The sequence below is a fragment of the Rhinopithecus roxellana genome, chromosome 9 (genome assembly GCF_007565055.1).
Source record: "Rhinopithecus roxellana isolate Shanxi Qingling chromosome 9, ASM756505v1, whole genome shotgun sequence".
Taxonomy (NCBI): domain Eukaryota; kingdom Metazoa; phylum Chordata; class Mammalia; order Primates; family Cercopithecidae; genus Rhinopithecus; species Rhinopithecus roxellana.
The window spans coordinates 128506738-128530289 of record NC_044557.1 but is presented as its reverse complement, the minus strand read 5'-3'; the positions used below and the strand labels follow the sequence as shown (position 1 = coordinate 128530289).

General features: G+C 45.9%; 2 protein-coding genes and 1 long non-coding RNA gene across 3 annotated transcripts; all 3 read right to left on the bottom strand.

Annotated features, from left to right (window-relative positions):
• Positions 1-2516: 2516 nt before the first annotated feature.
• Positions 2517-4792, bottom strand: LOC104679034. Its single transcript, XR_750262.2, has 3 exons — positions 4735-4792; positions 3177-3363; positions 2517-2763 (listed from the first exon to the last, which is right to left on the bottom strand). It is a non-coding gene; the product is annotated as an uncharacterized LOC104679034 (long non-coding RNA).
• Positions 4793-12120: 7328 nt separating this feature from the next.
• LOC104679033 (theta defensin subunit A) lies at positions 12121-14670 on the bottom strand. The gene is made up of 3 exons (XM_010384489.2): positions 14572-14670; positions 13036-13222; positions 12121-12355 (listed from the first exon to the last, which is right to left on the bottom strand). Exons 2-3 carry the CDS (start codon positions 13208-13210, stop codon positions 12300-12302), a joined length of 231 nt encoding a protein of 76 aa, XP_010382791.1. The 5' UTR covers positions 13211-13222; positions 14572-14670; the 3' UTR covers positions 12121-12299.
• Positions 14671-19263: 4593 nt separating this feature from the next.
• On the bottom strand, positions 19264-21768 carry LOC104679032 (neutrophil defensin 1). Its single transcript, XM_010384487.2, has 3 exons — positions 21633-21768; positions 20088-20274; positions 19264-19510 (listed from the first exon to the last, which is right to left on the bottom strand). Exons 2-3 carry the CDS (start codon positions 20260-20262, stop codon positions 19395-19397), a joined length of 291 nt encoding a protein of 96 aa, XP_010382789.1. The 5' UTR covers positions 20263-20274; positions 21633-21768; the 3' UTR covers positions 19264-19394.
• Positions 21769-23552: the final 1784 nt, after the last annotated feature.

Genomic DNA, 23552 nt, shown 5'->3' with positions numbered 1-23552 from the left:
TTTTTAGGAAAAACAAACTCTGATATGCAGTGTTTGTAAATCTCTGGTTCAAATCCTCCTAGCTCTGAGTGGGATATAAAGTGTCACACCTATCTTTTCTCTCATGAGCTGGCATGACCTGGCCTCAATGCATCACAGGGTCTCATCGCTCAGCCTGTCAGAGCTCCCACTGAGCCAGTCCAGCACTCCCTGCTACCTGTGCACAAGCATCTTGACCCTGAGGTTTTCAGATCCCAGCAGCACCTCTCCTATGATGCCCGTGGAGGGAGCCACGTCCCAATCGCAAATGTGTGAATGAAGACCTGCTCGTGCTGTTTCAATCCACTACGTTTTGTGCTGTCTTTTCACACAGCCCTAGATGAACAGAGGGCATTTTCACAGTATTGGTGAGGAATTGCATTTGTACATATTTTGTGTGTTTAAATCTCAGCTTCTCTAAAATCTTGAGGAAATAGGAACAAATTTTCTCAACTTATTCCCAAAGTGTCACAAGAGCCCATCGTGGTGGGGGCATGGAATTGTGAACTCTATGGAGTGACTGAGGAACCCCCCTCTCCCATTCTTAGATTGAATTTTTCCTGTGTGGAGCAGGGGTAGTGTGGGATCCAGGTGGTCTCAACCTCTCCCCTCAGTGACAGACTCAGAGGAGGGCATGGGACTCGGGAGTTGGCTGAAACAATGGAGAGAGAAGTAGGGGTTTTCTCCCGAGATGAGCAACGGAGGCCATGGGGAGATAACCACAATTCACATGGCTGTCACCTGGGGAGAGAACCCAAGTTAAGATCAAGAGAAAAATGGGAATAACAGGTAAAGACAACAAGGTCACTTACGCTTTGAGTCCTTCAATCAGGGACTTTATGAAGCCAGAATTCTTTCCTAATTTTCAGGTGTGGCAGTGAAAATATTAACTCAGCTTTTTGTGGTTTCTTAAATTTGAATGCAAAACTCAACTAATATGCCTGAAAATGATATAAAAACATTACCTAGCTCAGAGAATCTGAGTTAAAGACGGTACAGTGCATAAGAAGAGGAAATGAGGGCAGATGGCAGGTGTCCCGGGTGCAGCCTGGGGAACAGACTCCCGGGTGATTCCCATGCACATTTCTGTGGGAGAACGGCCTTATTGGTTCTGATCAGCAGGGAAGGAGGGACGGCTATGGGAGAGGCTGGAAGGAGAGCCGGTGAGTCAGCGACTGGGACCTTCATACTTGAGATTGAGAGATGGAGGAATTCCAGGTGGTGGCAGGGCCACGGGGTGGAGGGCTGGAACAAAGGTGGGGGTCACTGTCAGCCAGGAGGATACAGCACTGAGAGGTTGGGAGGGTGACTGAGAGGAAATGTTAGAGTGAGCTCTTTCCCTTAGGTTCTCCATGAGTTGGTTGTTTCTTAGTGAAAAAGGAAAAAATTCAGATATTCCTGAAATAGGATGAGTACTTTTCAGATCTCTTTCCTTCTGGATTTGCTTGTAAGTCGAGTTTAGAAAATCAGAAAAGAAATAACAAAAGAAACCTATTTCATTTATTGTACAAAAAACATTCACCAAGACGTTTTAGAAATGTGAAGGAGGCACTTATTGAAGACTGGTGAAATAGGAATCAGACTGTTGTAGTAGGGAGGGCTGTTGGTCTCAACTTCCCTGAAGACAAAGGCAGGAAAGGTTAAACCCTGGGTGAGCTAGGGGAAATGCACTGGAGGTTGGCACCCACTCTGTCCTCCCTGGGTTCTGCATGGGCTTCCCCACCGATGCAGTGTCTCAGTGGGGTGCCTGGAACCCTGAGCTGCCTCAGCACCCTGCAGCAACAAGAAGGCTGCCGTGTTCCTGGTGAATCGCTTTCCCCCCCCCATCCCTTATCTCCTCTGAAGCTGTGTTTTCCAGGCAGAATCAGGTTCTCAGAGGTGTTAAGGCAACACAAGAGAATGCGTGTTGCAAAGTGCAGTGGAGCATTTGTGCGTTTGCATTTTGTGGATGTGAAGACGACTTTATGGGTGTGAAATCCAGGTCTTAGTAGACGTGACTGGAGGGTGCTCTTAATGAGGCCATCGCGGTGTGGGCTGCTGTGCTTTCTGTACCATTAATCCCGCCTTTGCTAACAACCCATTTCCCTCTTAAAGGAGTTTCAGTGAATCTTCTGTAACCCTGTGTCTTAAAAGGCAAATGTGTGACTTGAACACATTTGATTAAACTCCAATTCTTTAGCACAGATCATGCTGGTTTCTCCTGAGTAGAAATGATTTTGTGACTGCATGAACTTTAAGCTGACAATGATTGTTTGCCCAGCACAGGGGAGCTCTTTGAGAGTAGATCCAGAGACAATGAGGCAGAGTGAAAATACAGAGCAGTGGATGGGGAGGTTGATGGTGTGATTTGGGCCTTCATTTCCATTTGAATCTGAAGCCCAAACTCCTGCTTGAAATTCCTAGAATTTGGAATGTTCTTTTGTTTAAAACTTTAGGATTCTGGAAGGTGCATCCCAAGTGCCTTGAGACACAAAGACACATCAAAGGTGAAAGAGATGTAAAGACAGAAATCTTGCGAGAAGCTATTTATTTGGAATGAGAAAAGGAAACTGAGGAGAAGGTACAGGAGTAACAAGAATTTCTTTTAACTCTCAAAGTAACTTCTGAGCGTATTTTTCTTGATTCTGGAAGCTCAGCGGCAGCAGATCCAGCAGAGTCAACCACGAAAGGTGCAGGACCCAAGGTGACATTATAACAAACGGCAGAATCCTCGTGTGCAAATGCACCTCAAGCCTTTCGCTGACTCTGCGGACAGAGAGAGAGCATCGTAAGCAGATCAGAAGGTCAGCAGTGGGTGGCAAAGGGAATCCTGGAGAAGTCATATGCTAGCTAATGAGTGATGTTGGCTGCATTAGGGCCGGTAGCATGAACAACTTTAGTCAATAAGAATAAATACAAAGAGCAGTGCTGGTCACACAGGATTTGAGACTTATTCTCATTGGCTTTCATTTTTGTGCTTCTGCCCCATCAGACACACACCTCAACGCACTCCTGTTAGATTTATTTGGTTCTCTATTCAATTTATAGATGAGAAAATCAAGGCCCAGCGATGCTAAATGAAGCCACCTAAATGACATGGACCACTGAGACTCGAATCCAGACTCTATCTCCCATCCATCCCTCTAGACCCTACAGCTCTTCATGCCGGCCTGTCTCACCTGAAAGCGGAAGAGCAGCGCTTTCAGGCCATGTAAAGGAATGAGCCATTCCCTGATCATCTTCTCCAGGCTGCTCCTGGGCGGCAGCTTCATCAGCTCTTGCCTGACGTGCCTCTGCCTGAGTGTGCAGGGCCACCAGGAGAAGCATGGCAGTGAGGAGGGCGAAGGTCCTCATGGCTGGAGTGACCTGAAAGAGGGAGAGCAGGTGCAGACAAGTTGGGAGAGAGGAGTTAGCCTGGATTTCTATTTCTGCAGAGAGAAGGCTCAGAGACAAGAAACCTTGAACCTCGTCAGAGAGAGGAGGTGTGCATTTCGTTGGAGATTGTGTGGGATCCCATTGGTCTCCATGTCCCTGTTTTCTTCCTTTGCTCTCCTAGCTTTCACTCTAGTTTGAATCTTTATGGTTAGTGTCTGTGTTGGTTTGGAGAGGATGGTGATGATGAGGATTCTGGCATCATTTTCCTGTTTCTCACTTTATGAAATATTTACTTTTTACTATTCTATGAAGGGATTACAGCAGTGATTTTAGTCAGTGAGGTCAGGGGACAAATGTCTCTTTTCCTGCAGATGGTCCTACTCCTCTCTGTGGGTCTACACTGTGGCAGCAGGCATGAATTCCTATCAAGTGAAGAGTCATTTATTGCAGGCATCAAGGGCTTGACCACTCTCATGAAGGCGTGGGGTGAGTAGCCTCCTGCAGGGGCCATTGTGAAGAGGACAATGACCCTATCATGCTATAGGTGAAATGAACACAGTGATATCGAGGATTAGAAGTTCATCTACAGCCAAAAATTTGTTTCCAGCTCTACTGAGATATGAATAAGAATGAAAAATGGTATATGTCTACTGTACTCCACCTTAGGATTTGATGTTTCTATACATGTGGTCCTTTATCATATACTATATATACAAATCAACTCAAAATGGAACGAAGACCCAAACATAGACTTGAAACCATAAAATGACGAGGGGAACATATGAAGATAACGCTTTGACTTTGATGTTGGTAATGATAGCTTTGCTATGACACAAAAGACACAGGCAATAAACGGGAAAAGAGACAAGAGGGGCTGCACTGACCTCTAAAGCATCTGCACGTCAAAAAACAAACCAACAAAGAAACAGTCAACTGAGTGCAAAAGCAACCCAGAAAATGAAAGATGATAGTTGCAAACCCTAAGTGGTAGAAGGGGTAAATGTCTAAACACATAAGGCAGTCAAACAACTCAATAGCAAATCACAAATAACCTGACTGAAAAACAGGCCGAGGAGCAGGATCGGCTTCTCTCCAAATAAAAGGGTGTTTTAAGGAGCTATTGTTGTCTCTGTTGGACGTGTCAAGTAGGACACATGTATTTAGAAGGAAATTCCTTGAGTTTCTCTATTAATTGAGCTGGTAGCCAATGCTCAGCAGCCCCCAGAGGTTCAGAGAGAAATGCACAGCAGGGGATTCACCCACTAGGTCCCTCTGGGGTGACCCAGGAGTCACAGGTCACATTGGGGACACAGCTTCAATGTTCAAACCTCGACAGGAAAGTTTAAGTTTTGTGTTACTTACAGATCCTCAAGTTAGGCAGAGCGAAGAGAGAGTGCAGACAGCAGTCCTCTGTCCCGGGTCTCCTGTAACAAGAGCAGCCATGCACAAACAGGAGAGGACTTCCCTATTTAAGAGTTATTTGGGATCAGGTGTCCTAATATCCTGGGTTACTTTCCGTTGGGTATATTAAATAACTCTGGTGGCAACAGCAGTTGAGAAATTTGGTGGGAAGCTGGGGTTCAGACAGGAGTCAAGGGAGGGTCCCCTCATCTGTCTTGGTCAGCCCTGGCCAGGTCCAGGCAGCAACCAATGATGGATTCTCCATGACTCCTGAGACAATGGACCCCGAGGTGCCTGTGCTGGTGGCTGAGGCTGAGCTGGCTGCAGCAGGGGATTACTTAAAGCCCCCAGGAAAGGCTGGCCTGCATCTCACAGGATACACTTTGTTAGGCAGACAAGGGCATGATCACCATGCACAGAAGAGGATGAGGAATCTTCCCTGAACAAGCCTCCCCAGTACCTGTGCTCTCACCAGAACATCAAAGCCGATGGCTGGGCTGGGATGTTGCAGACCACCTGGTTGAGACTGAGTATCACCTTGGCTCGTATTTCCAGGCAGGGCAGTTTCTGTTGGGTTCGTTAAGGATGTGCACATAGCATGTGGTTCCCTGGAGCGGACAGTTGCCTCATTGCTTGGGCAATGGACAGTTTAAGGCTAAACGAGTGTCTAGGATCATTGGGTCCAAGGACTCCTGAGTTTGCTGCTTGAGACCTAATGTCTCTTGGAATTCTCTCAGGGAGGCGGCCAAGGTGGCAGTGAGATGGGTGTTAGCTTGCACCACCTGGTGCTGTGTGCTCAAATACCTTGTTCTGTAGCCAATTCTGGGCAGGCTTAAGAGTCTCCATACACGCAGTGTGAGTGAGATGATCACTGGTTGCTTGAGACATGCAGGATCGAGCTCTGTGGTTCTTCCTGTGTTTTTTGAGGAGAATTCCTAGGAAGACTAGAGCACATTTTAAAATGTACCAGTATCCACCGTCCTCCTCCTTCTCCTAGTGAGTTAGATGGGATAAGGTTTCTAAAAATGAGAAAAGAATGCAGTCACTCCTGAGGCAATAAATACCTATGGTGCGGTTGCTGAACCCAGTGTGCTGGCAGGTCAGCCCCTGCCACCATGGGAAGGTCGTGCACAGTGCTGGTCCCACAGGCTGGGTGCTCAGGGCCTCCCCTGCAGCTCTGTGTGAAGGCAGCAGGCACTGGGCTGTGGAGGATTGGGGGCAGTGGAGTGAGAGCTGAAGCGTCTCCCTCAACCTTAAGTAAGGAGGAGGCGTCTCAAGCCTTGCTGGGGTGGTCGCTGTGGGAGAGCAGTGGGGCCAGCTGTCCCTCTGAGGAACAGTGAGTTCCTGATGAGTGGAGGCCCAGGAACTTCAGCATTGGAGGAAATCAGCACCAGTCTTATCCCAGCATAAAAAAAAATTCGGACTATTTGGGTAAACTGAGGCCCTGGTGACAGTTTTAATTTCTAGGGTATTAGTAGGTGCCTGTAGGATCACAATGATGAGGTTATAGGGACAAAATATGAAAGGGTGTGTATGAGCGAGAGGAAGATCTCCAGGTTCTGGATATGCCCCGTGTCCTGCGGAAGTGAAACCTGGACCTGCTTCCTGCACACAGAACACACTCCACTCCATAGGCATTTTCCCAGCACTGCATGAGTGTTATCACTGGAGAGCTGTTAGATTCGGGCATGGGATTCTTACAGACCTCCCAAGTCTACAGTTTTTGCCTAGTTTGTAGGGTAACCTTCCAATCTGACTGAGACTCTATGGGTTCCTTGCACCATAAAGTAATGGGATTGTACTGAAAGCAAATGGTGACCTCAGCAAAATTCCACTGTAATGAGGTCATTTTTGGGGTAATCAGCAAAGCTTGAGTTCAGGGAAGCAGCAAGGCAAGGATTAGGGTAATGGGCATGAGCCAGCGCCGTGTCCTGGAGATGGCGAGGTCCATACCTGTAGCAGGAAGGAGAGGCTGGTTAGTGGTGGTCTCGTGGTCAAAGTGATTTTCCTCTACAAGCGACTTAAACACATAAGTAAGCAAAAAAGAAATGACCCCTTTAAAACATGTGCCAACGCATAAACAGATATTTCTCAAAAAAAGACATACAACAGGCCAAGAAACACGAAAATATACTCCACATTAGTGATCATTAGAGAAATGCAAATTAAAACCTCAAAGAGATACCACCTCACCCTAGTCAGAATGGCTGTTATTGAAAAGTTTAAAAATACGCACAATGGCAAGACTGCAGAGAAATAGAATGCTTATCCACTGTCGTAGGGAATGGTAATGAGTTCAGTCATAGTGGAAAGCAGTTGAGAGATTTCTCAAATAACTTAAACTAGAACCACCACTCACCCAAGCAATCCCACTCCTGGGTATATATCCAAAGGAAAGCAAATTGTTCTGCAAAAAGACACACGCACTTCTATGTTGATGGCAGCATCATTCATGATAACAAAAACATGGAGTCCACCTAGATGCTCATCACTGTTGGACTGGATGAAGAAAATGTGGTTCATATACGTGATGGGATACCACACTCATAAAAGAGAATGGAATTATGTCATTTGCAGCGAGATGGATTCAGCGAGAAGGTGCCGTCTATGAATCACAAAACGGGTCCACGCCAGACACCAAATCTGTTGGCACCTTGAGTTGGACTTCTCAGCCTCGATAACACTAGGAAATACATTTCTGTTGTTTCTAAGTCCCTTGGCGTATGGTATATTTTTCCAGCAGTCCACATATGCTAAGATCGCCGGTGTCTCTGAAGCCCGGATCCCATGCTTGGAGGAAGTCTAAGTGTTGCATATCCTGCTAGGTATGAGTGGGATAAAGAGTGTCACACAAATCTCCTCCTTCATGAACGGGCATGATCTGACCTCAGTGCCTCACAGGGTCTCATCCCTCAGCCCTGTCAGAGCTCCTGCTGAGCCAGCACTCCCTGCCAACTGTGTACAAGTGTCTCGGGCCTGAGGTTTTCAGATCCCAGCAGCACCTCTCCTCTGATGCCTGTGGAGGGAGCCACCCCCCAATTTCAAATGTGTGAGTGAAGACCTGATCGTGTTGTTTTAATCCATTAAGTGTTGTGGTATCTTTTCACACTGCCCTAGACGAGCAGAGTGCAGTTTTCACAACATCGGTGAGAAAGTGGACGTGTACATTTTTTGGGTGTGTGTAAATCTCAGCTCCTCTAAAATATTGATGAAATAGGACAGAACTTTTGCAATTTATTCCCAAAGTGTCACAAAGAGCCCATAGTGGTGAGGGCATGTAATTGTGGACTCTTTGGAGTCACTGAGGAACCCTGTCTCACCCATTCTTAGTTTGAATTTTTCCTGTGGGGAGCAGGGGTAGGGTGGGGTCCAGGTGGAGTCTCAAGCTCTCCCCTCAGTGACAGACTCAGAGGAGGGCGTGGGACTCCAGAATTGGCTGAAACAATGGAGAGAGAAGTAGTAGTTTTCTCCCGGAGATCAGCTATGAAGACCAGGGGAAAATGACCACAATTCACATTGCTGTCATCTGGGGAGAGACTCCAAGTTAAGATCAAGAGAAAAACATGGGAACAAAAGGTAAAGACAGCAGGGTAACTCATGATTAGAGTCCTTGGATCAGGCATTTTATGAAGCCAGAATTCTTTCTTTTGTTTTCTTTTTCTCTTTTTTTTTTTGAAACAGAGTCTCACTCTGTCACTGAGGCTGGAGTGCAGCGGCACGATCTCGGCTCACAGAAACGTGCACCTCCCAGGTTCAAGCGATTCTCTTGCTTCAGCCTTCTGAGTAGCTGAGATTACAGGCATGCACCACCACACCCAGCTAATTTTTCTGTTTTCAGTAGAGACAATTTTCACCATGTTGCGCAGTCTGGTCTTGAACTCCTGACCTCATGATCCACCCTCCTTGGCCTCCCAAAGTGTTGGGATTACAGATGTGAGCCACTGTGTCTGGGCCAGAATTCTTTCTTAATTTTCAGGTGTGGCAGTCAAAATGTTAAGTCAGCTTGCTGTGGTTTCTTAAATTTGAATGCAAAACTCTGCTAATATGCCTGAAAAAGATGGAAAATAATTATCCAGATAAGAGAACCTGAGGCAAAATGGTGCAGTGCATAAGAACAGGAAACGAGAGCAGACGACAGGTGTCCTGGGTGCAGCCTGGGGAAGAGACTCCTGGGGGATTCCCATACACAGCCTTGGGGAGAACAGCCTTGCTGATGTTGATCAGCAGGGAAGGAGGGACGGCTATGTGAGAAGCTGGAGGACAGTGGGTGTGTCAGGGTCGGGAACTTCATAGTTGATGTTCAGAGATGGAGAAATTCCAAGTAGTGGCCGGAGTTAGGTAGTGGCCATGGGGTGGAGGACTGGAACGAGGTGGCGGTCCCTGTCATCCAGGAGGACACAGCTTTGAGATGTTGGGAGGCTGGCTTCCAGGAAACGTTAGAGTGAGCTCTTTCCCTTAGTTTCTTCATGGGTTATTTGTTTTTTAGTGAAAATGGAAAAGATACAGATATTTGTAAAATGGAATGAGTACTTTTCAGATCTCTTTCCTTCTGATTTTGCTTGTAAGCCGAATTTAAAAAATCAGAAAATAAACAGCAAAATAAAGCTGTTTCATTTGTTGTACAAGAAAAAATTTACCAACTCTTTTCAGAAAAGTTAAGGAAGCGCTTATTGATGACTTGAAATGGGAGTCAGAACATTGCAATAGTGAGAGATGTGGGCCCAAACTTTCCTGAAGCCAGCGCGGGAAGGTTAAGCCCTGGGAGAGCTAGCAGAAATGCACTGGAGGTTGGTAGTGGGAGTCTTGCAGTGTGATTGGCCCATCTGAGTTTGCTAGTTTGCGCTTACTGGAGTTAGGGTCCTACCTGCCTACAGAGACAGGGCTGCTGTCCCCTTGAGTAATTACATTTAAAGGCATGAGGCATTTGTCTTATTCCTTATTTCCTTGTCCTGCTGCGTGAGTGGTTCATTACAGGTAGAAAAGGTCTTGTATGTCATTAGTAATCCTAGAGTGTACGTGCATCTCAGTAAACAGTGTTGTGCCTCATCTGAGGCCGAGCAAGTTGCCCTGGTTGTTTGGAGACGCTCACACCTCTCCCTGAATTCTCTGTCCTAGAGTTTGCAGCAGTCATCGCCCACCCTAGACTGCAGGAGCAGAAGCCACATGTGGTGCTCCCAGTGTGCCCTTATCCACACAGAGGAGCAGGGAGGCTCCATCCTCGTCTGGCCCTTTCCCTTGGATTGATGGATGCTTCTCAGCACATCAGCCTGAATTCTCCTCCAACCTTCTGTCTGGCAACATCCATTCCTCTATATTCAGTGGAGGTCAGCCCTCATCCTGCATAGCCCTTGCCCTGATACCATTCTGTCCACCAAACATTTTACTCTGCTTCTTCTTTTAATCTCTCCATGTTTTAAATGTATTCGTGTTGTACTTGAAGATTCACATGAAATCTTTCTGCCACCTCTAGCCAGAATGGCCTCTTTCTTCTAAAGTCTTAAAGCTTCATGATGCTAAATCAGTACCCATGGTGAATTTTCATCTTTCAGCCTTGAATGTTTTTATTATTTGTTTGCTTGTTTATTTGTTTATTTATTTATTTATTGAGACGGAGTCTAGCTCTGTCACCCAAACTGAAGTGCAGTGGCCGGATCTCAGCTCACTGCAAGCTCCACTTTTCGGGTTCACGCCATTCTCCTGCCTCAACCTCCCGAGTAGCTGGGACTATCGGCGCCCGCCACCTCGCCCGGCTAGTTTTTTGTATTTTTTTAGTAGAGACGGGGTTTCACCAGGTTAGCCAGGATGGTCTCGATCTCCTGACCTTGTGATCCGCCTGTCTCGGCCTCCCAAAGTGCTGGGATTACAGGCTTGAGCCACCGCGTCTGGCCTATTTTGTTTTTTAAAGGTGTGCTGTCATAAGGTCTAGAGACATAGACTGCTGTACCTCTGTTGAATTTAGCTTTTTTCTATGGAATTTAGTAGTAACAATTCGTAAATAATTTTATGTTGTGATGTGCTATTAGATGTAATTAGTTAATGTAATCAGAATTAATTTATTAGCCCCCTACTTTATGTTGCAGTCATCCATGCACTCTGGTACAACAATAAGCAACACATGCAGCTTCCCTTCTAGATAAGGAGGCAAATGTTGCAGATAGTATGTGAAGTGTACAGGGAGTGAGATGGTTGAAATTCTATCATTAGCAATGAAGAAAATCCGGGGAATGGAGGTGACTGGGGGAACTTGTTGCAATTTAAAATGGAGAGATCAGAAAAGACCTCAGTGACCAAGTGAAGTTTTAGCTGAGGCTTCAGATGCTTGGGAGAAAGCCAGGTGGACCTCTGGCAGATGCCCCAATGTACAGTCATCTTGACCCAGTTCATAATTCAGAATAACATGGAAAGTTAATTCAGGGACCACATGATTCCAGGTCTGTGGCAGTCACTGGAGCCCAGAGAAGGCTCTTGGGCTTCACAACCTGCTTCCCTATTTGTGTCCTTCACCGTCTAAACAAGAAGTCAGGGATCATTCCCACTCTGTCCTCCCCGGGGTCTGCGTGGACTTCCCCATCCATGCAGTGTCTCAGTGGGTACCTGGACCCCTGAGCTGCCTCAGCACACTGCAGCAACAAGAAGGCTTCCATGTTCCTGGTGTAATGCTTTCCCTCCCTCATCCCTTATCCCCTCTGAAGCTGTATTTTCCAGGCAGAATCAGGTTCTCAGCGGCTTTAGGGCAACACAAGGGAGGGCACATTGCAAAGGGCAGTGGAGCATTTGTGTGTGTACATTTTCTGGGTGTGAAGAACACTTTATGGGTGTGAAATTCTGGTCTTAGTGGACGTGGCTGGAGGATGCCCTTAATGAGGACATCCTGGTGTGGGCTGCTGTGCTTTCTGTTCAATGCATCCTGCCTTTGCATTCTCTTCTAATGAAAGTTGCTTCAGTGGATCTCCTGTAGCCCTATGTCTCAAAATGCAAATGTGTGACCTGGACAAGTTCAATAAAACTGCAGCTCTTTAGCACAGAGGATGCTGGTTTTTTTCAGAGGAGTGATTTTATGACTGCATAAACTTTAAGCTGACAACAATTGTTTGCCCAGCACACGGGAGCTCTTTGAGAGTGCATCCAGAGAAAATGAGGCAGAGTGAAAGGTAGAGCAGTGGACGGGGAGATTGGTGGTGTGATTTGGGCCTTCATTTCCATTTAAGTCTGAAGCCCCAACTCCTGCTTGAAATTCCTAGAATTTGGAATTTTGTTTTGTTTAAAACCTATGATTCTGGTAGATGCATCCCAAGTGTCTTGAGATGCAAAGACACATCAAAGGTGAAAGAGATGTAAAGACAGAAATCTTGCGAGAAGGTATTTATTTGGGATGAGAAAAGGAAATTGAGGACAAGGTACAGGAGTAACAAGAATTTCTTTTAACTCTCAAAGTAACTTCTGAGCGTATTTTTCTTGATTCTGGAAGCTCAGCGGCAGCAGATCCAGCAGAGTCAACCACGAAAAGCGCAGAACCCCAAACGCCTTTATAACAGACGGCAAATTCCTCGTGTGCAAACGCACCTCAAGCCTTTCGCTGACTCTGGGGACACAGAGAAAGCATCATAAATGGATCAGAAGGTCTGCAGTGAATGACAAAGGGAATCTTGGAGAAGTCACGTGCTAGCTGAGGAGTGATGTCGGCTGCATTAGGGCCGGTAGCATGAACAACTTCAGTCAGTAGGAATAAATACACAGAGCAGTGCTGGTCACACAGGATTTGAGACTTATTCTCATTTGCTCTCATTTTTGTGCCTCTGCCCCATCAGACACACACACCTGAACACACTCTTAGGCTTGGCTCTGCTTTTTAAAAACTATTCTATAGATACAGTAAAATATTCTCCGTGTAATGAAGATGACTTGTTTGAATCAAGAACTAGTCAGACTGTCTCTTCATATCTTAAACCTACTGAATTTCACAGACATATCTTGATTTCAAGTTTTATTTAATGTTATTGATTTTCTAAAGTGAAAGGATCATTAAGGCAGTAAAGGAATAAAAGAATGGTTACTCTCCAGGCAGAGCTGCCACAAGTCTTTAAAGACAGAAAACCTGTTAGATTTATTTGGTTCTCTATTCAATTTATAGGCAAGAAAACCAAGGCCCAGAGATGCTAAATGAAGCCACCTAAGTGACATGGACCATTGAGACTTGATTCCCGACTCTGTCTCCCATCCATCCCTCTAGACCCTGCAGCTCTGCATGCCGGCCTGTCTCACCTGAAAGTGGAAGAGCGGCGCTTTCAGGCCATGTAAAGGAAGGAGCCATTCCCTGATCATCTGCTCCAGGCTGCTCCTGGGCGGCAGCTTCATCAGCTCTTGCCTGACGTGCCTCTGCCTGAGCGTGCAGGGCCACCAGGAGAAGCATGGCGGTGAGGAGGGCGAAGGTTTTCATGGCTGGAGTGACCTGGAACAGGAGAGCAGGAGCGGACAAGTCGGGAGAGAGGAGTTAGCCTGGATTTCTATGTCTGCAGAGAGAAGACTCAGAGACAAGAAGACTCAGAGGTGTGCATTTCATTGGAGATTGTATGGGATCCCATTGGTCTCAATGTCCCTCTTTTCTTCCTTTGCTCTCCCAGCTTTCACTCTAGTTTGAATCTCTATGTTTAGTGTTTGTGTTGGTTTGGAGAGGATGGTTAAGATGAGGAACCTGGCATCTTTCTCCTGTTTCTCACTTCATTACATATTTACTCTTTACTGTTCTACCAAAGGATAACAGCAGTGCTTTGTTCAGTAAGTTCAGGATAGAAGTGTCTCCTTTCCTTCAGATGGCCCCACTACTCTCTATAGGTCTACACTGTGGCAGCAGGCATGAATTTCCTGTCCAGTGAAGAGTTATTTGTTGCAGGCATCATAGGCATGACCACTCTCATGAAGGCATGAGGTGTGTAGCCTCCTGTAGGGGCCAGTGTGAAGAGGACAATGACCCTATCACACTATAGGTGAAATGAACACAGTGATATCGAGGTCAAAATTACATCTACAGTCAAAAATTCATTTCCAGCTCTATAGAGATATGAATAAGAATGAAAAATGGTATATATCTACTGTACTCCACCTTAGGATTTGATGTTTCTATACATGTGGTCCTTTATCATATACTATATGCACAAACCAACTCAAAATGGATCGAAGACCCAAACAGACCTGAAACTGTAAAATGACGAGAGGAACATATGAAGATAATGCTTTGACATTGATGATGGAAATGATATCTTTGCTATGACACCAAAGACACAGGCAATAAATGAGAAAAGAGACAAGTCGGGCTGCACTGACCTCTAAAGCATCTGCACGTCAAAAAACAAACCAACAAATAAATAATCAACTGAGTGAAAAAGCAACTCAGAAAATGAAAGACAATAGTTGCAAACCCTCAGTGGTAGAAGGGTGAACATCTAAATGCATAAGGCAATCAAACAACTCAGTAGCAAATAACAAATAACCTGATTGAAAAACAGGCCGAGGAGCAGGATCGGCTTCTCTCCAAATAAAAGGGTGTTTTAAGGAGCTATTGTTGTCTCTGTTGGACGTGTCAAGTAGGACACATGTAATTAGAAGGAAATTCCTTGAGTTTCTCTATTAATTGAGCTGGTAGCCAATGCTCAGCAGCCCCCAGAGGTTCAGACAGAAATGCACAGCAGGGGATTCACCCACTAGGTCCCTCTGGGGTGACCCAGGAGTCACAGGTCAGACTGGGGACACAGCTTCAGAGTTCAAACCTTGACAGGAAAGTTTAAGTTTTGTGTTACTTACAGAGCCTCAAGTTAGGCAGAGCGAAGAGAGAGTGCAGACAGCAGTCCTCTGTCCCAGGTCTCCTGTAACAAGAGCAGCCGTGCACAAACAGGAGAGGACTTCCCTATTTAAGAGTTATTTGGGATCAGGTGTCCTAATATCCTGGGTTACTTTCCGTTGGGTATATTAAATAACTCTTTTGGCAAGGGCAGTTGAGAAATTTGGTGGGAAGCTGGGGTTCAGACAGGAGTCAAGGGAGGGTCCCCTCTTCTGCCTTGGTCAGCCCTGGCCAGGCCCAGGTGGCAACCAATGATGGATTCTCCATGACTCCTAAGATAATGAACCCCGAGGTGCCTGTGCTGGTGGCTGAGGCTGAGCTAAGCTGCAGCAGGGGAATATTTAAAGCCCCCAGGAAAGGCTGGCCTGCATCTCACAGGATACACTTTGTTAGGGAGACAAGGACATGATCGCCGAGCACAGGAGAGGATGAGGAATCTTCCCTGAACAAGCCTCCCCAGTACCTGTGCTCTCACCATTACAACACATCAAAGCCGATGGCTGGGCTGGGATGTTGCAGACCACCTGGGGAGACTGAATCCCATCTCGGCTTGTGTTTCCAGTCAGGGCAGTTTCTGTTGGGTTCGTTAAGGATGTACACACAGCATGTGGTTCCCTGGAGCGGACAGTTGCCTCATTGCTTGGGCAATGGACAGTTTAAGGCTAAACGAGTGTCTAGTATCATTGTAGCCAGGGACTCCTGAGTTTGCTGCTTGAGACCTAATGTCTCTTGGAAGTCTCTCAGTGAGGTGGTCAAGGTGGCAGCGAGATTGGTGTTAGCTTGGATCTCCTGGTGCTGTGTGCTCAAATACCTTGTTCTGTAGCCAATTCTGGGCAGACTTAAGAGTCTCCATACACACAGTGTGAGTGGGATGATCACTGGTTGCTTGAGACATGCAGGATCGAGCTCCTGTGGTTCTTCCTGTGTTATCTGAGAATTCCTAGGAAGACAAGAGCACATTTTAAAATGTACCAGTATCCACCGTCCTCCTCCTTCTCCTAGTGAGGTAGATGGGATAATAAGAAACGAATGCAGTCACTCCTGAAGCAATAAATACCTATGGTGAGGTTGCTGAACCCAGTGTGTGGGCCGGGCAGCCCCTACCACCATGGGAAGGTCATGCACAGCACTGGTCCCACAGGCTGGGTGCTCAGGGCCTCCCCTGCAGCTCTGTGTGAAGGCAGCAGGCACTGGGCTGTGGAGGATTGGGGGCAGTGGAGTGAGAGCTGAAGTGTCTCCCTCAACCTTAAGTAAGGAGGAGGTGTCTCAAGGCTTGCTAGGGGTGCTCACTGTGGCAGAGCAGTGGGGTCAGCTGTCCCTCTGAGGAACAGTGAGTTCCTGATGAGTGGAGGCCCAGGAACTTCAGCATTGGAGGAAGTCAGCACCAGTCTTATCCTAGCATAAGAAGAAATTTGGGTTATTTGGGGAAACTTAAGGCTTGGTGATGGTTTTAGGTTCCAGGGCATTAGTAGGTGCCTGTAGGGTCACAATGATGAGGTTATAGGGACAAAATATGAAAGGGTGTGTATGAGCAAGAGGAAGATCTCCAGGTTCTGGATATGCCCCGTGTCCTGCGGAAGTGAAACCTGGACCTGCTTCCTGCACACAGAACACACTCCACTCCATAGGCATTTTCCCAGCACTGCATGAGCGTTTTCACTGGAGAGCTGTTCGATTCGGGCATGGGATTCTGACACACAGGTCTCCCAATCTGTAGTTTTTGCAAAGCTTGTAGGGCAGCCTTCCAATCTGACTGAGGCTCTATGAGTTCCTTGCACCATAAAGTAATGGGATTGTACAGAAAGCAAATGGTGACCTCAGCAAAATTCTACTGTAATGAGGTCATTTTTGGGGTAATCAGCAAAGCTTGAGTTCAGGGAAGCAGCAAGGCAAGGATTAGGGTAATGGGCATGAGCCAGCGCCGTGTCCTGGAGATGGCGAGGTCCATACCTGTAGCAGGAAGGAGAGGCTGGTTGGTGGTGATCTCGTGGTCAAAGTGATTTTCCTCTACAAGCGACTTAAACAAATAAGTAAGCAACAAAGAAATGACCCTTTTAAAATGTGTGCCAGGGCCTGAACAGATACTTCTCAAAAATAGACAAACAAGAGGCCAAGAAACATGATATTCATAAAATGGAATGAGTACTTTTCAGCTCTTTCCTTCTAGTTTTGCTTGTAAGCCGAGTTTAGAAAATCAGCACAGTAACGGCAAAGGATACCTATTTCATTTATTAAACAGGTAAATATTCACCAAGATTTTTGAAAATGTGAAGGAAGTGCTTATTGAAGACTGTTGAAATGTGAGTCAGAACGTTGTAATAGGGAGAGCCGTTGGCCTCAAGTTCCCTGAAGACAAAGCCAGGGAAGGTTAAGCCCTGGGAGAGCTAGCGGAAATGCACTGGAGGTTGGTAGTGGGAGTCTTGCGGTGTGATTGGGCCATCTGAGTTTGCTAGATTGTGCTTACTGGAGTTAGGCTTCTACCTGCCTACAGAGTCAGGGCTGCTGTCCCCTTGAGTAATTACATTTAAAGGAATGAGGTATCTGTCTTATTCCTTATTTCCTTGTCCTGCCACATGAATGGCTCATTTCAGGTAGAAAAGTTCTTGTATGTCATTACTAATCGTAGAGTGTAGTGCATCACAGTAAACAGTGTTGTGTCTCATCTGAGGCCGAGCAAGTGGCCCTGGTTGTTTGGAGACCCTCACACCTCTCCCTGAATTCTCTGTCCTAGAGTTTGCAGCAGTCATCGCCCACCCTAGACTGCAGGAGCAGAAGCCACATGTGGTGCTCCCAGTGTGCCCTTATCCACAGAGAGGAGCAGGAAGGCTCCGTCCTCTTCTGGCCCTTTCCCTTGGATTGATGGCTGCTTCTCAGCACATCAGCCTGAATTCTCCTCCAACCTTCTGTCTGGCAACATCCATTCCTCTAAATTCAGTGGAGGTCGACCCTCATCCTGTGTAGCTCTTGCCCTGATACCATTCTGTCCACCAAATATTTCACTCTACCTCTCCTTTTAATCTCTCCATGTTTTAAACGTATTCATGTTGTACTTGAAGATTCACATGAAATCTTTCTGCCACCTCTAGCCAGAATGGCCTCTTTCTTCTAAAGTCCTAAAGCTTCATGACGCCAAATCGTACCCATGGTGATTTTTCATCTTTCAGCCTTGAATGTTTTTATTTATTTTGTTTTTAAAGGTGTGCTGTCATAGGGTCTAGAAACATGGACTGCTCTACCTCTGTTGAATTTAGCTTTTTCCTACAGAGTTTAGTAATAACAATTAATTAATAATTTTGTATTGTGATGTGCTGTTAGATGCAATTAGATAATGTAATCAGAATTAATTTATTAACCCCTTACTTTATGTTGCAGTCATCCATGCACTCTGGTACAGCAATAAGCAAAACATGCAGCTTCCCTTCTAGATAAGGAGGCAAATGTTACAGATAGTATGTGAAGTATACAGGGGGTGAGATGGTTGCAATTCTATAGTTAGCAATGAGGAAAATCCGGGGAATGGAGGTGTCTGGAGGATCTTGTTGCAATTTAAAATGGAGAGATCAGAAAAGACCTCAGTGACCAAATGAAGTTTTAGCTGAGACCTCAGATGCTTGGGAGAAAGCCAGGTGGACCTCTGGCAGATGCCCCAAGATGCAGCCATCTTGACCCAGTTCATATTTCAAAATCATATGGAAAGTTAATTCAGGGATCACATGATTCCAGGTCTGTGGCAGTCATAGGAACCCGAAGAAGTCTCCTGGGGTTCACATCCTGGTTCCCTATTTGTGTCCTTCACCGTCTAAACAAGAAGTCTGGGATCATTACTCACTTTGTCCTCCCTGGCTTCTACGTGGGCTTCCCCATCCATGCAGTGTCTCAGTAGGTACCTGGACCCCTGAGCTTCCTCAGCACCCTGCAGCATCAAGAAGACTACCATGTTCCTGGAGAAATGCTTTCCCTCCCTGGTCCCTTACCCCTCTGAAGCTGTATTTTCCAGGCAGAATCAGGTTCTCAGCAGCTTTAGGGCAACACAAGGGAGTGCGTGTTGCAAAGTGCAGTGGCGCATTAGTGCGTGTATGTTCTCTAGGTGTGAAGACAATTTTATGAGTGTGAAATCCAGGTCTTAGTAGATGTGGCTGGAAGTTGCTCTTAATGAGGACGTTCCAGTGTGGTCTGCTGTGCTTTCTGTCCCATGCATCATGCCTTTGCCCACAACCCATTTCCTTCTTAATTAAAGTTGTTTCAGTGGATCTCATGTAACCTTACATCTTAAAAGGAAAATGTACAATCTGACATTGTTCAATGAAACTCCAATTCTTTAGCACAGAGGATAGTAGTTTTCCCAGAGAAGTATGATTTTGTGACTGCTTGAACTTTAAGCTGACACTGATTGTTTGTCCAGCACATGAGAGCTCTTTGAGAGTGGATCCAGAGAAAATGAGGCAGAGTGAAAAGGCAGAGCAGTGGATGGGGAAATCGGTGGTGTTATATGGGCCTTCTTTTCAATTTGGGTCTGAATCCTAAATTCCTGTTTAAAATTCCTAGAATTTGGACTTTTATATTGTTCAAACATTTGATTTTGCTTTTTGGTACATGTATCCCAAGTATCTTGACACAGACACATATCACACATTAAAGAGACGTAAACACAGAAATCTTGTTACAAGGCATTTATTTTGGATGAGGAAAGGAAATTCAGCAGAAGGTACAGGAGTTGATAGCAATTCCCTATACCTCTCGAAGCCAATTTTGAGCTCATTTTTCTTTTTTTTTTTTTTTTGCAAGCTCAGCAGCAGAATGCCCAGACTCTTCCCAGGTAGAAGCAGGTTCCATAGCGACGTTCTCCTGCAAGGCACACTGGTATTCTGCAGTAGCAGGCCATGTTTTTCCTTAAGCCTGGGACTGGGAGAGCATGAGAAATTGAATACAGGGTCAGCAGTGGGTAAGAAAAAGAATCTTGGGGAAGTCACATGCTAGCTAACGGGTGATGCTGGCTGCATTGCTGCCATATAGCATGAACAACCTCAGTCAATAGGAATAAATACACAGAGCAGTGCTGGTCACACAGAATTTGAGACTCATTCTCCTTTGCTCTCATTTTTGCATTCCTGCCCCATGACACACACACATCTAAACATACCCTCAGGCTTGGCTCCAGTTTTTAAAAGCTCTTCTATAAATAGAGTAAAATGTTCTCTTTATAAATAAGTCTACTTGTTTAGATCCAGAGATAACTAGTCTGTCTCTTCATATCTTAAACCTAGTGAATTTCACAGATATTTCTTGGAATCAAGTCCTTGAAGAAATAAAATTTCTCAGATTTATTTGGCTCTCTGTTCAATTTATAGATGAGAAAATCAAGGCCCAGAGATGCTAAGTGAAGCCACCTCAGTGACATAGACTGCTGAGACCCAACTCTGGAACCTGTCTCCTGTCCTTCCCTCTAGACTCAGCAGCTCTGCATGCTGCTCTCTCTCACCTGAATCCTTTGGAGCCAAGCTTTCATCCCAGGCAAAGGAAATAACCACTTCTGGGTTGTCTGCTGGAATCTGCTCCTGGGCTGCAGTAGCCTCGTCAGTTCTTGCCTGGAGTGGCTCAGCCTGGGCCTGCAGGGCCACCAGGAGAATGGCAGCAAGGATGACGAGGGTCCTCATGGTTGGGGTCACCTAGAGGAGGGAGAGCAGGAGTGGATGTGTGGGAGGGAGGAGCCAGCCTGGATTTATAACTCTGCTGGGAGAAGGCTCAGAGACAAGAAACCTTCTCGACCTTCAGTGAGAGGAGGTGTGTATTTTGTAAGAGAGGTCCATTGGCCTCAAGGTCGCTCGAATGCTCCTGTTCTCCCAGCTTCATGCTAGTGTAAATCTGTACGTTTATTGTCTGTGCTAGGTTGGAGCTGATAATGACAAGAAAGACCCTGCTATATTACTCCTGGGTTCACCTGCTTAAATATTAGTATTTACTTTTCAACATTCCAAAAACAATAGAAATTGTGCTTTCATTCAACAGGCTCAGGGAACAAACGCTTCTTATTTTCTGAAGATGTGTCCTGCTGCTCTCTGGAGGTCTAGATTTTGCTGTCCTATATGAGTTTCCAATGGACTAGAGAGTAATTCACTTCAGGATTCAAGTGACTTACCATCCTCATGAAGAGGTTTTTGAGGTTATGGGGTAAGTAGTCTCCTGTAGGAATCAGGGTGCAGAGGACAATGATTTTATTAGGCTAAAGGTGAAATAAGCTCAGTGACATAGAGTTGTTGAAGTAAAAAAAACCTGTTTATTATTTCCAGCTCTATTTAGACTTGAGTGACAATTAACAATTGTATATTTATAGTGTACACTACCTCATGATTTTATATATGTTTGTATTTAAATCTTTATCTCACACCATGTAGAAACATCAATTCAGAATGAACTGAAGACCTAAATGCAGCACCCGAAACCATAAGCTACTAGAAGTGCATATAAGGATAAAGCTTTTGACATTGATGTAGGTAATGATTTCTTGGCTATGGCACCAAAGGCACAGGCAATAAAAGGGAAAATAGACAAGTGCGGCTGTATTGAATGCTAAAGCATCTGCACAGCAAAGGAAACAATCAACTGCGTGAAAAGGTCATCCAGAAAATGAGAGAAAATATTTGCAAAACCTACATGGTAGAAGGGGCAAATATCCGAATACATAAGGAAGTCAAACAACTCAATAGCAAAAATCAAACAACCTGATTGAAAAACAGACCAAGGACCTGAATAGGCTTTTCTCAAAAGAATGTTCCAAAGACCTGCGATTGTCTCTCCTGGACATGTCAACTAGGACACTTGTGTTTAGAAGGAAACTGCTTGAGTTTCTCTATTAACTTAGCTGAAAGCCATTGTCCCCAGCAGCCACCAGACATCCAGACAGACGTTCCCAGCAGGGATTTACCCACTGGGTCCCTCTGGGGTGGCCCCACAGTAGAGGTCAGATTGGAGGCATAGCTTCAATGATGAAAACTCAGTGTAAAAGTTTAAGTTTTGTATTACTTACAGCTCCTCTAGCTAGGCAGGCAGGGCGACCAGAGAGGGCAGACAGCAGTCCTCTGTCCCAGGTCTTCTGTAGCAAGGAGCAGCCGTGCACAAGTGGACTTCCCCTATTTAAAGGTCTTTTGGGATGAGGTGTCCTAATTTCCGGGGTTACTTTCTGTTGGGTCCATTCAATAATTGTGGTGTCAAGGACAGTTGAGAAATTTGGTGGGAAGGTGAGGTTAAAGTAGAACTCCGCAGAGGAACCCCTCGTCTACCTTGGTCAGCCCTGGCCAGGCCTGGGCAGCAACCAACTTTGGATTCTCCGTGGCTCCTAACACAATTGACCCTGTGCTGCATTGACTGTGGCTAAGGTGAACTACCTGCACCAAGGGAGTACTTAAAGCCTCCAGGACAGCCTGGCTGCATATCGTAGTATACGCCCTACAAAGAGACTAGGATAGGAATGCCACCCACACGCAGAAGAGGTTTTGGAATCTGTTTCTGAAGCAGTGTCCTGAGGACCTGGGGTCTAACCATAAAAACAAATCAAAGCCGTTTGGCTGAGCTGGGATGTTGGAGAACACCCAGGTGAGACTGAGTGCCACCTGGGCTTCTGTTGCTATGTGGAAAAGACTTTTGTGGGTTCTCCTGAGTTATGGATGTACACGTAGCATGTGGTTCCCCAGAGGGGACAATCACCTCCTTGCTTGGCCAATGAACAGTTTAAGGTTAAACAATCTAGGATCATCTGAGCCAAGAACTTGTCTGAAGCATTAGCCTTCAGGGTGGGGGTGGTCTTTCCAGGTGGCCACCCAAGAAGGGAAGTGGGAGTCTGGGCATTCATTTTACTGCTGGTGTACAGCTTCTCAGCCCTTGTGGGTCTTCAGATAAGCATTTAGCAAAGTTGAGTGGTGCTTCCTGGGAGGCATAGGAAGTTTCCATCCATAACTCGTATACATTGGAGCACAGGTGTATCACTGAGTCCATGATCATGTCTGGATGCTCTCTGTGAATGCAAAGCTCCAACACTTCAGGCTGCAGTCTGGGTTTGTGCTGTGGTGTCGTTAGCCCATTTGGACTGAAGTCTGTGCATCCAGAGAACCACCTCCTCATCCTTAAAACAGGGTGAGCTGAGGTTTCGAGGGCGGCTGGTGTTTAAGCATTGGTGCCATGGGACCCATTCAATATCTAAGAATTGAGTTGCCCACCTTGGACACAGGTCAAGTTGTATTTGGGGTGTAGCCCCTCTAACAGGGCTTACAGGGAATTCCCCAGTTTTCCAGCCTGGGGTACAAATTCTGACTAGAGCTATCCTCTTTCCAGCAGCTCTCTAGGCTGCAAGGCCTGGGTTTAACAGCTACCCCACAAGGCATGTGTACATGAGATACCAAGCAAGATCAGTCATGGAGAACACTGACATCTTGTCACTCAGGGCTTCTTCCCAGTGCTTCCATATTGACACAGATTATGGGGTCAGCTCACACCCGCTTTTCCTTGGAGACTTTCTCCCCCATGGCCACGTTTGGTGATGGCACTTCCATATGGTCTTTGCCTGATGTATTTGTTGTCTCTAGTTGGAAGGCTTCTTCTCCTCATTTGCTGCCTCTGACTGCACCCTCGGTGGGTTCTGGAGCAATAATCCCTACTTCCTGCCAGGAGAAGTAAGTGGGAAATATTAGCTAACCTTTAAAACCAGTAAAAACGGGAGCTTGTGCCAGAAGTTGCTTGTCAAATGAAGAGCTGTGGTCTAGCAAAAGCCTCCTTGCCCTGCTGGGTACCAGTGGGCCTGGGGCGTCAGTCCTCAGAAGACCATAGTTTACTATCCATCCACAATTCATTGTTCAGTAAATGTTTGATGTTGAGATGGTGGATGTCCTGTGATGGTGTGGGGAGGTCTCATTATTGGAGAACATATAAATGATGTTATCTCTAAGGGAAAAAG